Source organism: the organism of the source record quoted next, unplaced genomic scaffold (assembly GCF_019419815.1).
Source record: "Pyrus x bretschneideri cultivar Hongxiangsu unplaced genomic scaffold, Pyrus_bretschneideri_v1 Contig39, whole genome shotgun sequence".
NCBI lineage: Eukaryota > Viridiplantae > Streptophyta > Magnoliopsida > Rosales > Rosaceae > Pyrus > Pyrus x bretschneideri.
This window is the reverse complement of record NW_025999712.1, coordinates 199417-211931: the sequence shown is the minus strand read 5'-3', so window position 1 is coordinate 211931 and position 12515 is coordinate 199417. Positions and strand designations below refer to the sequence as shown.

At 38.1% G+C, this 12515-nt stretch overlaps 1 protein-coding gene across 2 annotated transcripts; it reads right to left on the bottom strand.

Annotated features, from left to right (window-relative positions):
• Positions 1-7590: 7590 nt before the first annotated feature.
• On the bottom strand, positions 7591-10346 carry LOC125468145 (receptor-like protein 2). 2 transcript variants are annotated; one of them, XM_048564818.1, is made up of 3 exons: positions 8376-10346; positions 7979-8291; positions 7591-7892 (listed from the first exon to the last, which is right to left on the bottom strand). In XM_048564818.1, the coding sequence occupies exons 1-3, from the start codon at positions 10129-10131 to the stop codon at positions 7679-7681; spliced, it is 2283 nt and encodes a 760-aa protein (XP_048420775.1). In that variant the 5' UTR covers positions 10132-10346; the 3' UTR covers positions 7591-7678. The 2 variants fall into 2 exon arrangements, with proteins under 2 accessions (XP_048420775.1, XP_048420774.1); XM_048564817.1 differs by having other exon boundaries at positions 7979-10345.
• Positions 10347-12515: the final 2169 nt, after the last annotated feature.

The window sequence follows — 12515 nt, the reverse complement described above, 5'->3', positions numbered from 1 at the left end:
TATGTACTATGTATGTGTGTAATGTGGTTTTGTCTACTATTTCCCAATATCTTCAATCGTGTAAAGATCTTTTATGTATTAGTCTATGGATTTGAAGTGGTTTGGTTTGACTTTAGGCTTTAGGAGTAAACAGCAAACAAAGGACTTCAAAGAGTCACTTACTGATTTCAAAGTGGCCAAATGCGTTCAGATAACAATTTTTTTTTTTCCTTTTTGGATAGAAGCAATAGTGAAGAAGAGGATAATCAAATCTTGGACTCAAGTGTAAAGGTAAATGTTCTTAATCACTTGAGTTTATAAGTAAAAAGTATGTGGGTATTTCAGGTAGAAAAGTTTGTTCGGATGGAGCTTTCATCCAGAGTCCAAATATCATCTCTATCTAAGTAATCCAATTATGAATAATTTAGAAATTTAATTACTAATTTTAGATGAACCTTGACTAACCTATTTTCTGATTCCTCAAAAGCTTGGTAAAAGCTTTGAGAAAAGTGCAATTCCGTTTATTGCCATTCAGGTCCGGTTTCGTAACCACGCCATATATAAGTGAAATGGGACGTGACTAATGGAGGGTCTAATCATGGGTTGGCAACGTATTAGAAGGTTTACATTGACACTTCGGGATCCTGCTTTTGGAAGAGTTTAAAGCCCTTTAAAATGGTTGTTTGATAAAAGTGCTTTGAATGGAAAGTAGAAACACTTTTAATCACTTTTGATCGTTTGAATGTAACTAGATCGCATTCAAACGGCTTGACATTTTTCGCCATGGCTGTACTGGAATTATATTGCTCACGTCGTTTCGGGTGTCCATATATGTACTCCTTTGTTTGGAGCACTGGAGGTAGAGATTAACAATGGAAACAAGGTAATTAGGTGATGGTTTGAATTCTTGTGCGCATTGTTTGAATTTTGAAGTCTTTTCTTTCCACTTGTAGAGAAAAGAAACAAACCTGCACAACATGGGACGTCGCTAAAGGAGGGTCTAATCATGGGTGGCAGTCGTACTTTTTCGAAGAGCTAAAACCACTTTCGTTTTGAAAAATGATTGTTTGGTGAAAAATTTAGGGCAATTAGGAGAAATGATCAGTTTTTAAGATTTGATACGAGAAATGACCAACTTTTTTAGTAATGACAATATTTCGATCATATATTAATGACTAGAGTTATGCACTAACAGATAAATAATTATACAGTTAAGAATAAAAAGTAAAAGTATCGTTAATTAATTAATTGGTGAGTCCCCCATGATTTAGCAGCGTACAAGTACTATTACATGAAAGGGACTTAGAGCATTTCTAGTGAAGTCTTTAAATAAGGACAATCACTACGTAAATTGGGTATAAAATAAACATAAGACAAAATGAATCTCCAATGAAGCGGAAAGTGAGTGTGAAATCCCGTTGCCGGATTTTACTGTTATAATCTACGTATTTGTATTATTAAGATTTTATATTATTTTTCGAGAATTTTTATTGATTTATTTGAAATTAGATTTCAATTAAACTAGTTACGAAGAGTGAAGTTTGGAAAATTATTATTTACTCGTTGGCCTTTCGAGGTCACAAGTAACGTTTTCGAATAGGTCTCGAAGCCACGAGCGCTTAGGCGTAAGCCCTTTACGAGTCCGGATTATAACGGTATAGTTACGGATATTTGTAATTGTTTTACTAAACTAGTTTTAAGTTATTTCAACTCCTACTTTGTGGGTATGAGGCCAATCAGATATTTGGGTTAAGGGGCCAATTAGTTAAATGAGGGAAGTGACGAATCAGATTTTGGGGGAAATGGTTAGGCAGTAGCCAATCAAAAAGGGAAGCAAAGAAAAGAGAGATTTTTCCCCCTTCCATTTCCGCTGACCGTATACCCACGACAACACCTTCGACACGGTTCTAATTCCGGTCATTTCCATCATATTTTCAGGTGATCTTCAATCATCCCACACCTGCAACCTCTTTCATTACCCCCCATCTACCATCTCCACACAATTTCGAAGGAATTTTAAGCCCAAAAATGGCATATACCGTGCGGGTGCCGGAGGGTTTTCACGGTGATTCCACCGTTCTGGCGAGTTTCACCACTCACCACCACCCTTAATCAACTTCCTTTGAACCCAAGAACAAGACCCAACTGGTGGTTAGAGCGTAGGAACACCGAGGAAGTCAATTGAAGAATACCCACCTTAGGGGTCCGGCGGTTCGTGGCCAGTTTGTGGTGTTTTCCGGCCAAACTGGCCTTGGCCGCAAGTATAAAGTTTACTCTACTTGTTGAGATCCTTATTCTTTGAAATTTGAGAATTTTTGGAAAAAGTCGAATTTTCCGATATGTAACTTTGATTTATGAAATGCTGTTGGTTGAGTATATTTTCGATAAGATCTGTTACTTAAATATTCTAATAATTGACGATCTTACCATTGAATTGACACCAAATTTTAGTATGCTATTGTAGATATGGTTTACGGACCTTAGGGTATTACTAGTGAAAATTTAGTGGGCCTATATTGGTTTAATAGCGACTTGAATATATGAGACATGATTATTATCTTAATTTCTTATATTGGTATCAATTGTGATTAAGAATTGGTCTTATGAATATGATTTCTATTGAAATGTGATTTTATATATTTAGTCATAGACCTATGCTTATTAAATAGGATTTGGCTTGTGCATCGATGATGTTTGGGACATATATGTGTTTAATTATCTTTTTAATAATATGATTGATAATTATGATGAATGTTATGACAATTATGAGATTTAAATATTGTTTGATAATTATTTAGATATGATTACCATCTGTATATCTATTTGAACTTGGCATTCTACCTAGCATGAGATGAAGATGGAAGTCAGGAAATGAGTTAGATACCTTATTGGATTTTAGTAGAAATAGTAATTAAGGGAATTCTTTATGTTGTGCTCTATCTGACTTGATGCTGGTTGATATGTGGAATCGATAGCATGTATGCGTATAATTATGTTTAATGTGTGATGATGAGATAGCACCACGTAGTTGTGGTACATGGATGGTCCTGCTTAGTATATCCGCGATGGGGGGATCATATGTATTCAAGGGTGATCATACTTGGTATATCCGTGATGGGTGATCACTGCCTACGCGATAAGTTTTTGCCTATGGTCCTACTTGGTATATCCGCGATGGGGGACCATACACATTCTAGAGGTGATGATGATTAGTTGTACATGGTACATTTTTGGGCGATCATATTTGGTTTGGTTCCGTTGAGTGATCCAGAACCCGAGGTTGTTGAAGTTCGTGGAGTGGCCTAAAATTCTATTGTTTGGAGAAGTGGGCTTGGCCTAACTGTGTCACTCTAGCCTTAGTTATATATATATATATATATATATATATATATTTGTGTCAATGATTTTGAGAGTCTTGTGAATTGAGTTAGAAAAGATGTTGGACGTCTGAGTGACTCCATAGGGATTTTCTATGATTCGATTATGGTTTCATAAGATAAGAATTTAAAAGATATGAGAATGATTGTTATTACTTTAATCAAATTAATTAATTAATACGGCAAGAAAATGGTTTTGTGTTTCGTCGGTTTTTAAATATGATGTATGTTGTAAATTGTGATATCATGATGAGACATAATGATTTATATGTTGGATGGGAGAGAAATCATGTTTTCATGGGGGTTGGCTATGTAGCCTGAGTCCAGGAATTATATGTTGTCAGGTTATAATAAATGATTGAGGAATGCTATGCTTCTCTGCTTAAACTTAGTAGAATAAACGTCTGATTTTGTGATAGTGAACTACGAATGGCTTGATCCCAATTGAGGGTACGTAGGCAGTCTAACGAGGATGTTAAATGCAGCCATAAAGTATACGAAAAATTACTATGCAATTTGATTCTCAAAATGTGTTTTGCCATATTCTTGAGACGGGGTATGTGAGATATACGGGTATTTGGGTGACGTCATGTGTCGATCTTGGACATATGTCGGGATTGGAGTATGACACTTGGAGTCTAACGAGGAGGTTAGATGCAGCCATAAAGCATACGAAAAATTACTATGCAATTTGATTGTCGAAATGTGTTTTGCCATATTCCTGAGACGGGGTATGTGAGATATACGAGTATTTAGATAACGTAACCTGTCGATCTTGGACATATGTCGGGATCGGAGCGTGACAGTGAGTCCCTAAAGTATAGAGACTCACCAAATATATAGTGTATGTCCTCACATATAGGGAATGTAAAGGGTCAACCTTAAGTGGAAAATAGGGTCAACAATCTTTATTGAAGCTTTTAATGCTACTCACTTAACTTCGGAGTTCCGATGGAACCTAAAGTTAGTGAGTTCCAGGTCTCGTGCTAGGTAGAGATGGGAATATACATATAAGGCTTACAGGATCCACTCTCTTGGGCGATGTGGGATGTCACAGTATGGATATTTTAGGTAGAAAAGTTTGATTCCAGCTGTAGCCTTCACCCTGGAGTCCAAATACTACGTCCATCTAGGTAGTCTAATTCTGAATAATTTAGAAATTTAATTACTAATTTTAGAAGAACCTGGACCCACCTATTTTTTGATTCCTCACAAGCTTGGTAAAATGCTGGAATGCTTTGAGAGAAGTGCCATTCCGTTTCTTCCCACTCCAGTCCGGTTTCGTAACCACGCCATGGGTGAATTGGGACGTCACTGATGGAGGGTTTAATCATGGGTTGGCAACGTATTAGAACGTTTACATTGACTTTGGGCTAGTGCTTTTGGAAGAGTTTAAAGCCCTTCAAAAATGTTGTTTATTAAAAGTGATTTGAATAGAAAGTAGAAACATTGTTAATCACTTTGGACAATTTTTTTAGATGCAATCAAGTTAAGGAATTTCGATTAAATAGGAGAGTTATGAACTAAGGTATCATTTGGTACGTGGAACGGAACGGAACAGAGTGGGACAAGGCGTTCCGTCCCACGTTTGGTGCGCTTAAAACGGGTGGAACGAGTTGTTTCACGGGACGAGTTTCGGGTGAATTTTCGTTCCACCTCACCCCCTGGAACGACTCGTTCCACATCCGTGGAACACAAAATTATAATCTCTCCGTCTCCTTCTTCTTCCTCCTTGTTTCCATCCGAAGGCATCTTTGCTCCTACTCCGTTCCGTTCCGTCCTGTTCCGTCCCGTCCCGTCTGCATACCAAACGATACCTAACAGATGAATAATTATATAGTTAAGAATAAGGAGAAGTGAGATGATCATTGATTTATTTATTTAGCAGAAAATTCTCCTTGATTTAACAGCATGCAAAGTTATGTACTTGATTTTTCTGCTTTAAATATCTCTTGTATAAAAATGAATGATACAGTTACGCGTAATAATTGTTTAATATAAAATAGCATAAATCTACCATGCTGGACATTGACATGTCAACTTATCGAAGTTGATTTTGTCCTTCTTGGCAGATTGGACTCATCGGTTTACTTAAGTCATGATCAAAGGAAATTAATGGAGCATTTTGTTTTTGTCTTTCTTGGGTAAAGTAAGTATTCAATTAATATAGAGCTCAATAATTCTCACTGGCTAGAGTATTGACTAACTTGAATACGCTCCGCCATTAAGAGTGAAAGCCACCAGAGTAAGGACCGTCATGGGCGTTGGGTCTAACGAAGGGTGGTGTGATGTTATGATCCCATATCGGCTACACCAGAAATGGTGTAGTGGTACTTAAGTCCTTGTGATCCTCCCACCTATCAGACTAGTCTTTTGGGCTAGGCTCTTCCCTTGGGTTTGAGTACCTAGCATTGGTATCAGAGCCTAGGTTCCCGACCCTGCCAAGGGGGCGACTTGAAAAGGGCTACCTTAACAGGATGACCAGAGCGTGTGCCGTCGTTAAGAGTGAAAACCACCAGAGTAAAAGTCGTCATGGGCGTCGGGTCCCAATGCTGCAGAAGGGGTGACTTGGAAAGGGCTACCTTAACGGGACGACCAGAGGGTGCGCCACCGTTAAGAGTGAAAGCCAGAGTAAGGGACACCCTAAAAGCCACCAGAGTAAAAGTTGTCGTGGGCGTCGGGTCCCAACGCTGCAGAAGGGGTGACTTGGAAATGGCTACCTTAACGGGACGACCAGAAGTTGCGCCACCATTAAGAGTGAAAGCCAGAGTAAGGGCCACCGTGGGCGTCGGGTCTTCCGAAAGGTGATGTGATGTTATGATCCCACATCGGCTACATTAGAAATGGTGTAATGGTTAAGTCCTTGGGATCCTCCCACCTATCAAGCTATGTTTTATTCAAAGCACCATGATACGATACGAAGCATAATCGAAACAGTCAATCTAAAATCCAAGTGGCTAAAACAGAAAACAAAAGCGTCATCTTTTTTAAACGGAGACTAGTTGTGGGTATCGCTCTACATTGACTTTCAATAATTCAAACCGTATATTTTTCAATCTTCTTTTATAGCTTACCGTTGCCAAAAAAAAAAAAAATCAATTATCCAAAACTATATTGTCAAGTTCAATGTCAATGAGACCAAAAACTAGTTCCCATTTAAAAAAAATGAAAACCCCTTTGAATAAATGGTTGTCTATATAAAACAGAACAAATCTTTAACCCCATCTCCAAATGCATAAAACGCTTCATAATTCTTACACTTCTTAATTCAAGTCAAACTAGTACAACTTAATCACTGAATATAATCCAAGCATCACTAAAAAGGTGAACACAAATGAAGCCGAAGTCTCTCTAGATCAGTTGTGAGCCAGGCCTATTATATTAGACCTCGTTTAAAAAATAAAAAATAAAAACTTCCCGAAGAAAACCTCTCATAACCTCGAGACATCATCAAATTGTAGACCCAGACATTTGTTTGCCAAAAACTTCAACAGAAAAAACTGTTACGTTGCATGCATGTGTTTGTAGACGATGAAGCTGCATTTACATGTTTTTTCCTTAAGGTGCTATCTTACGCTCACAAGATAAATGCAATTTTAAACTTTCTCAAAAGAGATTGCAGATAAACTGTTTGATGAATTTCCTGTACCGTTTTCGTTTGCCCTTTTTTTTTTCAGATTCCCAGATTGTTTTCATGTTTCCAACAATGACCAATTTGCAGGGATAGGAACTTAGGTGCCACTGTAACACATTTCCTGAACCGCCTCCTCTTGCGAAAGTTGGAACTCTGTGATTTTCGGCTTCTGCTCGTGTTGGGATTCGTTCAACGATTTCCGACTTTCAACCCGTGCAAACTAGAAGAAGTAAGTGAAAGCCCAACTTACGCTTGTTTTTTTGTTTTACTTTCGGAAAAAATACAAACCCTTCTCAATGATTCTTCATATACACAGATTTTGATGTGTAGTATCAAATTCAATCAGGACCCTTTTGTTAGTTTTAGTTTTCTTCTTAACCAAACTGATTGTTCAAGTCTCTGAAAATCGAGGAGATTTTCACGGATAGTTTGATTCGTTATGTGACATACCTTTTTGTGGTTAAACATATATGATGTATATTCTTAGGCTTTATTCACGTGTAAAATCGTCTAATATGTTATGTTATCAAACTTCTATCGTGATTTCAGCTGATGATTGATAGTTTGGTCCATAATTTTGGTCTAAGCAAAGAGAGAAAATAAATAAAAGAGCTATTCAACTTACAATCCGATTAGGGAATGAACATCCTATTCTTAAATAGATATTTTGCACTAGAGAATTTCTGGCTCAATCCGTACACATTAATATTTCTTCCTCTTCTGGGCAGCGGGCTTTAACTGGAACATTGACGAGAGAGGTGGTTTGCAAGTTGTCAGGGACCATGAAAGAGTTACTGTTGTTTGCATATTCTGACCGATTTGTACTCTCGGTTTCACTATCCGGTTTGCCGCTTTTAACTTCGTCCTTTTGATTTGGGACTTGGACTTGGCCTTGGGCTTTCCTGTTAAGAAGAAGAACAAGAATTAGGAATTGTAAACAAATTGAAAAAAGAAAAATGAACACAGAGTCTAGATTCTAGAACTCTACCTTCTTCTAAGCCTTCTCCACTTCAGAAAGAGCATGAATTGAATATTGTCAAGGAGTTGGAAATATGCATATCTCCACGTCCTCTTGAGAAGCAAAGGGCAACAGAATCCCAATAACCCTACAAAGAAACCAAGCACAACGGATAACCCAAACCATAGACTTTGATCCTCATCATTGTCCAAATCCTGGTTGTTCTCATTCTCATCTGCATCACTGCCATTACTTGGCAAGCACTGGTTTGAAAGTGGGGCACCGCAAAGTTTCGGATTCCCTTCGAATGCAGAGACACTGAAGCCTTGGATCTGAGTGCCGGCTGGTATTGGTCCTTCAAGATTATTGTATGCAACAGTAAATGTAGACAAGAAATGGAGATTTGATAGTGATGATGGGATTTCACCTGACAGACGGTTACCGTTGAGTTCTAATCTCTCCAACTTTGTGAGGTTGGCTATTTGGTCTGGAATGTTGCCGGAGAAGTTGTTGATGCTTAGATCCAGTTGTTGAAGAAATTGCAATTGGCCAATCTCAAAGGGTATGCTGCCGCTTAAACTGTTGTTCCTGAGGGAGATTACTCTTGGCATGTTGGGCAGATACTTGTACTGTGAAGACAGCACAGTTGCATTATTACTGCGTTGAAAGTAGACGGGCAACTCAAGAGAACAATGGCCTGTTTCATTCGCAGCCTTTTGCGATACCAATGCTTGTAGTCTGCAAAGCTCCTTTGGAAATTCACCCGAAATCAAGTTGTCATTCAACAACAATAAGAAAAGATGCGGAAGAGTCCCCATCCAAGCAGGTATTGTGCCAGTGAGTAGGTTAAAAGACAAATTCAGGACTTCTAGTTTCCCGAGCTTTGAAATCCATGCAGGTATGTGCCCTGTCATATTACATGTAGATAAAGTGAAAATACACAGATTTTGTAACCCGGAATCGACAGTTATATCCCCATCTGGCATTTCTTCACCTATAAAATTTTTTGCAAGAAGGAGCACCTTGAGACTTTTGAAACCTGTCAGTATCTTCATTGCTGTCGTGACATTGGTGAGTCTGTTACTAGCAAGTGAGAGGAAGGTCAAGTTTTTCAATTGAAGAATCTCAGGTTGGATTTGGCCCTCGAAATCATTTGTAGACAGTCGAAGTGCTTTGAGGGACTTGCATGAGTAGAGGCTTATTGGCAAGGTACCAGTGAAATTATTACTTATACAATCTAGTTTACTAAGTTGAGTAAATTTAGAGAAATTGAGCGCAGAGATATTCCCACTAAAAAAGTTGAATCCCAGATTTATTTCAACAAGGTTTGTGCAATTCATCAAAGATGGGGGCAGATGACCTTTGAGATTGTTGTAATGAAGGCGCATGAGCTTTAATTTGGAGAGCTTCCCAACATTCTCACTGATGGGTCCGACAAACGCATTGGTCGATAATGAAATTTCTTGAAGTGCCTGAGCATTGTAGATATCAGCAGGAAGGGACCCTGAGAGAGAATTGTCGCCAGCACGAAAGACCTCCAATTCGGAACAGTTTCCTAGTCCGGGAGGAATTGGGCCACTGAAATTATTGTGGGAGAAATCCAAGACTCTAAGCGACGAGGAACGAAGACATATAGAGGAAGGTATTTGGCCTGTAAGATGATTATTGCTGACATTCAAACTGCTCAAATTCCAGGCTTGCTGGAGGAATGAAGAAGGAATTGTAGCATTGAATTGATTGTTCGACAAATCCACTGTTTGAATGTAACTAGATGACAGAAACAAAGGTAATTCTCTGGAGAGAAGGTTATCGCTCAAATCAAGGATTTCGAGGCAACTGAAGGACCAGAAGAGTCCAGCTCCCAGAGGACCGGAAAGCAGATTGTGGGAAAGATTGAGGTGCAAAAGATGCGTGAGGCTTCCAAGCGAGCGAGAAACGCTTCCTTGGAGCAGCTTAGAGGGCAACGAAACATGTGTTACCCTACCATCGGCATCACAAGTGATGCCTTCCCAGTGACAACAATCACTGGAAGACCAATTCAACCGAGAAGAAGATGTATCAAAAGCTGACAAAAGAGAGTTGTGATCTGCCTCCTTGCAAGCATGGTTTGTAGAAATGAAAGTAGACAACAAAAAAAACAGGAAGAGGACTCCATAAGGTATTACGCGACTAGCTTCCGGCATGATGTTTTTCGCTATGTCTGCACTGGAATTATATTGCTCACATCATTTCGGGGTATATATACACTCCTTTGTTTGGAGCAAAGGAGGTAGAAATTAACAAAGGGAAGAAGGTACTTAGGTGATGGTTCGAATTCTTGTGCGCAATGTTTGAGTTTTGAAGTCTTTGCTTTCCACTTGTATAGAAAAGAAACAAACCTGCAGAGCAAGGGACGTCACTAATGGAGGGTCTAATCACGGGTTGGCAACTTGGCAGCAACGTATTAGAAGGTTTAAACAAATTTAAGTTTTGAAAATGATTGTTTGGAAATTTTTTTTTGAAAAGATCAGTTTTTTGAGATTTGACAGGAGAAATGATTAATTTTTTTAGTAACGACGATATATTAATCATATACTGATGACTAAAAGAGAGAGTTATGAACTAATAGATGAATAATTATACAGTCAATGCAAAATGGGTTTTTCCTTAATAATCAAATGTAAATGAGTACAAGATTTATACACGAGTTTTTTCCCATCACCATCCTATACTAATGGCAACATAAATTACAAATAAATTACATAATGGAAAGTGGTTACAAAGAACTTGTAACAAAATAAAATACAAATAAATTACATAACGAAAAGTGGTTACAATGATCGCATTCAATAGATGATTAAGATGGTAACTCCCTAACACTCCCTTGCAAATTTGACGCCGGTGAGTAGACAAGTTTGGAAGAAGACATCCGCAAGTTGTTGCGTGAAAGGAATAAACTAAACGCAATAACTACTAGTTACAACTCGTTCGTGGACAAAACGATAATCAATACCAATATGTTTTGTACGAGTATGAAAAATCGGATTGGCTTCCATCTGGGGGTGGGCATAAAAACCGCCAAATTGGAAAACCAAATCGAACCGTGACAAAAAAAAAAAAAAAATCGTAAAATATCGCATTGACCAAAAAAGTCAAAACCGAAACAAAAACCGAACCGAACCGTTTCAAACGGTTCCGGTTCCGGTTTGGAAATATTAAGAACCAGAGGAACTTGACCAAATCGCTTTTAATATAAATTATTTTTTTATTATTATTTTTATATAAATAAGACATTTTTCCAAGAAGACCATGTACATAAGCCCAATATTTTTCGTCACTTCTCTCCCCCTCCTTTGTTGTTGTATCACTTTTCTCCCACTACATTATTTTTCTTCATTCTTTTCCAATATATTATGCATTATGTATATTTTAGTTTTAGTTTAAGACCTACATTTTGGTCTTGATATGAGTCTTTTTATCTTTTGATTTATATTTATATGCACACTTTCTATCTTCCGATCACAAATCTTGTAGATCTAGTGGTGGAAACTCAAATTTACTTGAATTTGTGGTTGAAATATGTGTTTGGTATTAGAAGTAGAAAATTAGAAGAAAAAAAAAACATATATATGATTTTGGTTAGAACCGTAAACCGGCATGAACCGAACCGTTGAAATTTTCCAGTTCTGGTTTCATTTTGAGTGTGGAACTGGATCGAACCAGACCGTACTTACCCTATGGAAGTTCCATCTAAGTGGCAAAAAGATTGTACAATTAAGAATAACCGATGTAGAAAGAGGAAACTGAATTTCTCATAAAATGCCTTGGATCCAAACAATGTCAGCACAAGCATATGGAAGGGCCTGATATTCGGCCTCATCACTAGAGAGGGAGATTGTACGTTTTTTCTTAGCACTCCAAAAAATGAGGTTAGGATCCAAGAAAACACGGTAGCCAGTAGTGGATCGACTGAGTGTTAGGACACCCTGCCCAACCGGCGTCTGAGTAAGCAACAAGGAGAAATGAATGCGTAGAACATTGAATTAATAAACCATAACCAAACGCGCCTTTCAGGTAACGAAGAATACATTTGACAACCTCAAAATGTGTATCACTAGGAGAACTCATGAACTGTGAAAAATGTTGAACAACATAGGCTATGTTTGGACGAGTAATCATGAGATATTGAAGAGGATCGACAAGTTGTCAATAAGGTGTAGGATTAGCAAGGGGCTTGCGATCAGTGCGAGAAGTAGAAGTCCAGGAGGCCATCGAAGTCAAAACTGGCTTGCATTCTAGAAGATTACTTTTCTTGAGGAGGTCAATAGTATATTTATTTTGAGTGTAACTGATTCAGACAAATGAGAAACTTCAATACCAAGGAAATAATTGAGGGTGCCCAAGTCTTTAACCTCAAATTCCACACCAAGGGTGTGAATAAAAGCGGAAATATGGGACAAATTACTACCTGTGAGCACAATGTCGTGTACACAAACATGGGGGAATTAGAGCGATTTTGTACAAAACGAACAAGAAGAAGAAAAGTGCTAAACCTATGAAACCACGTGCGAGGGGATAAATAGCCTTA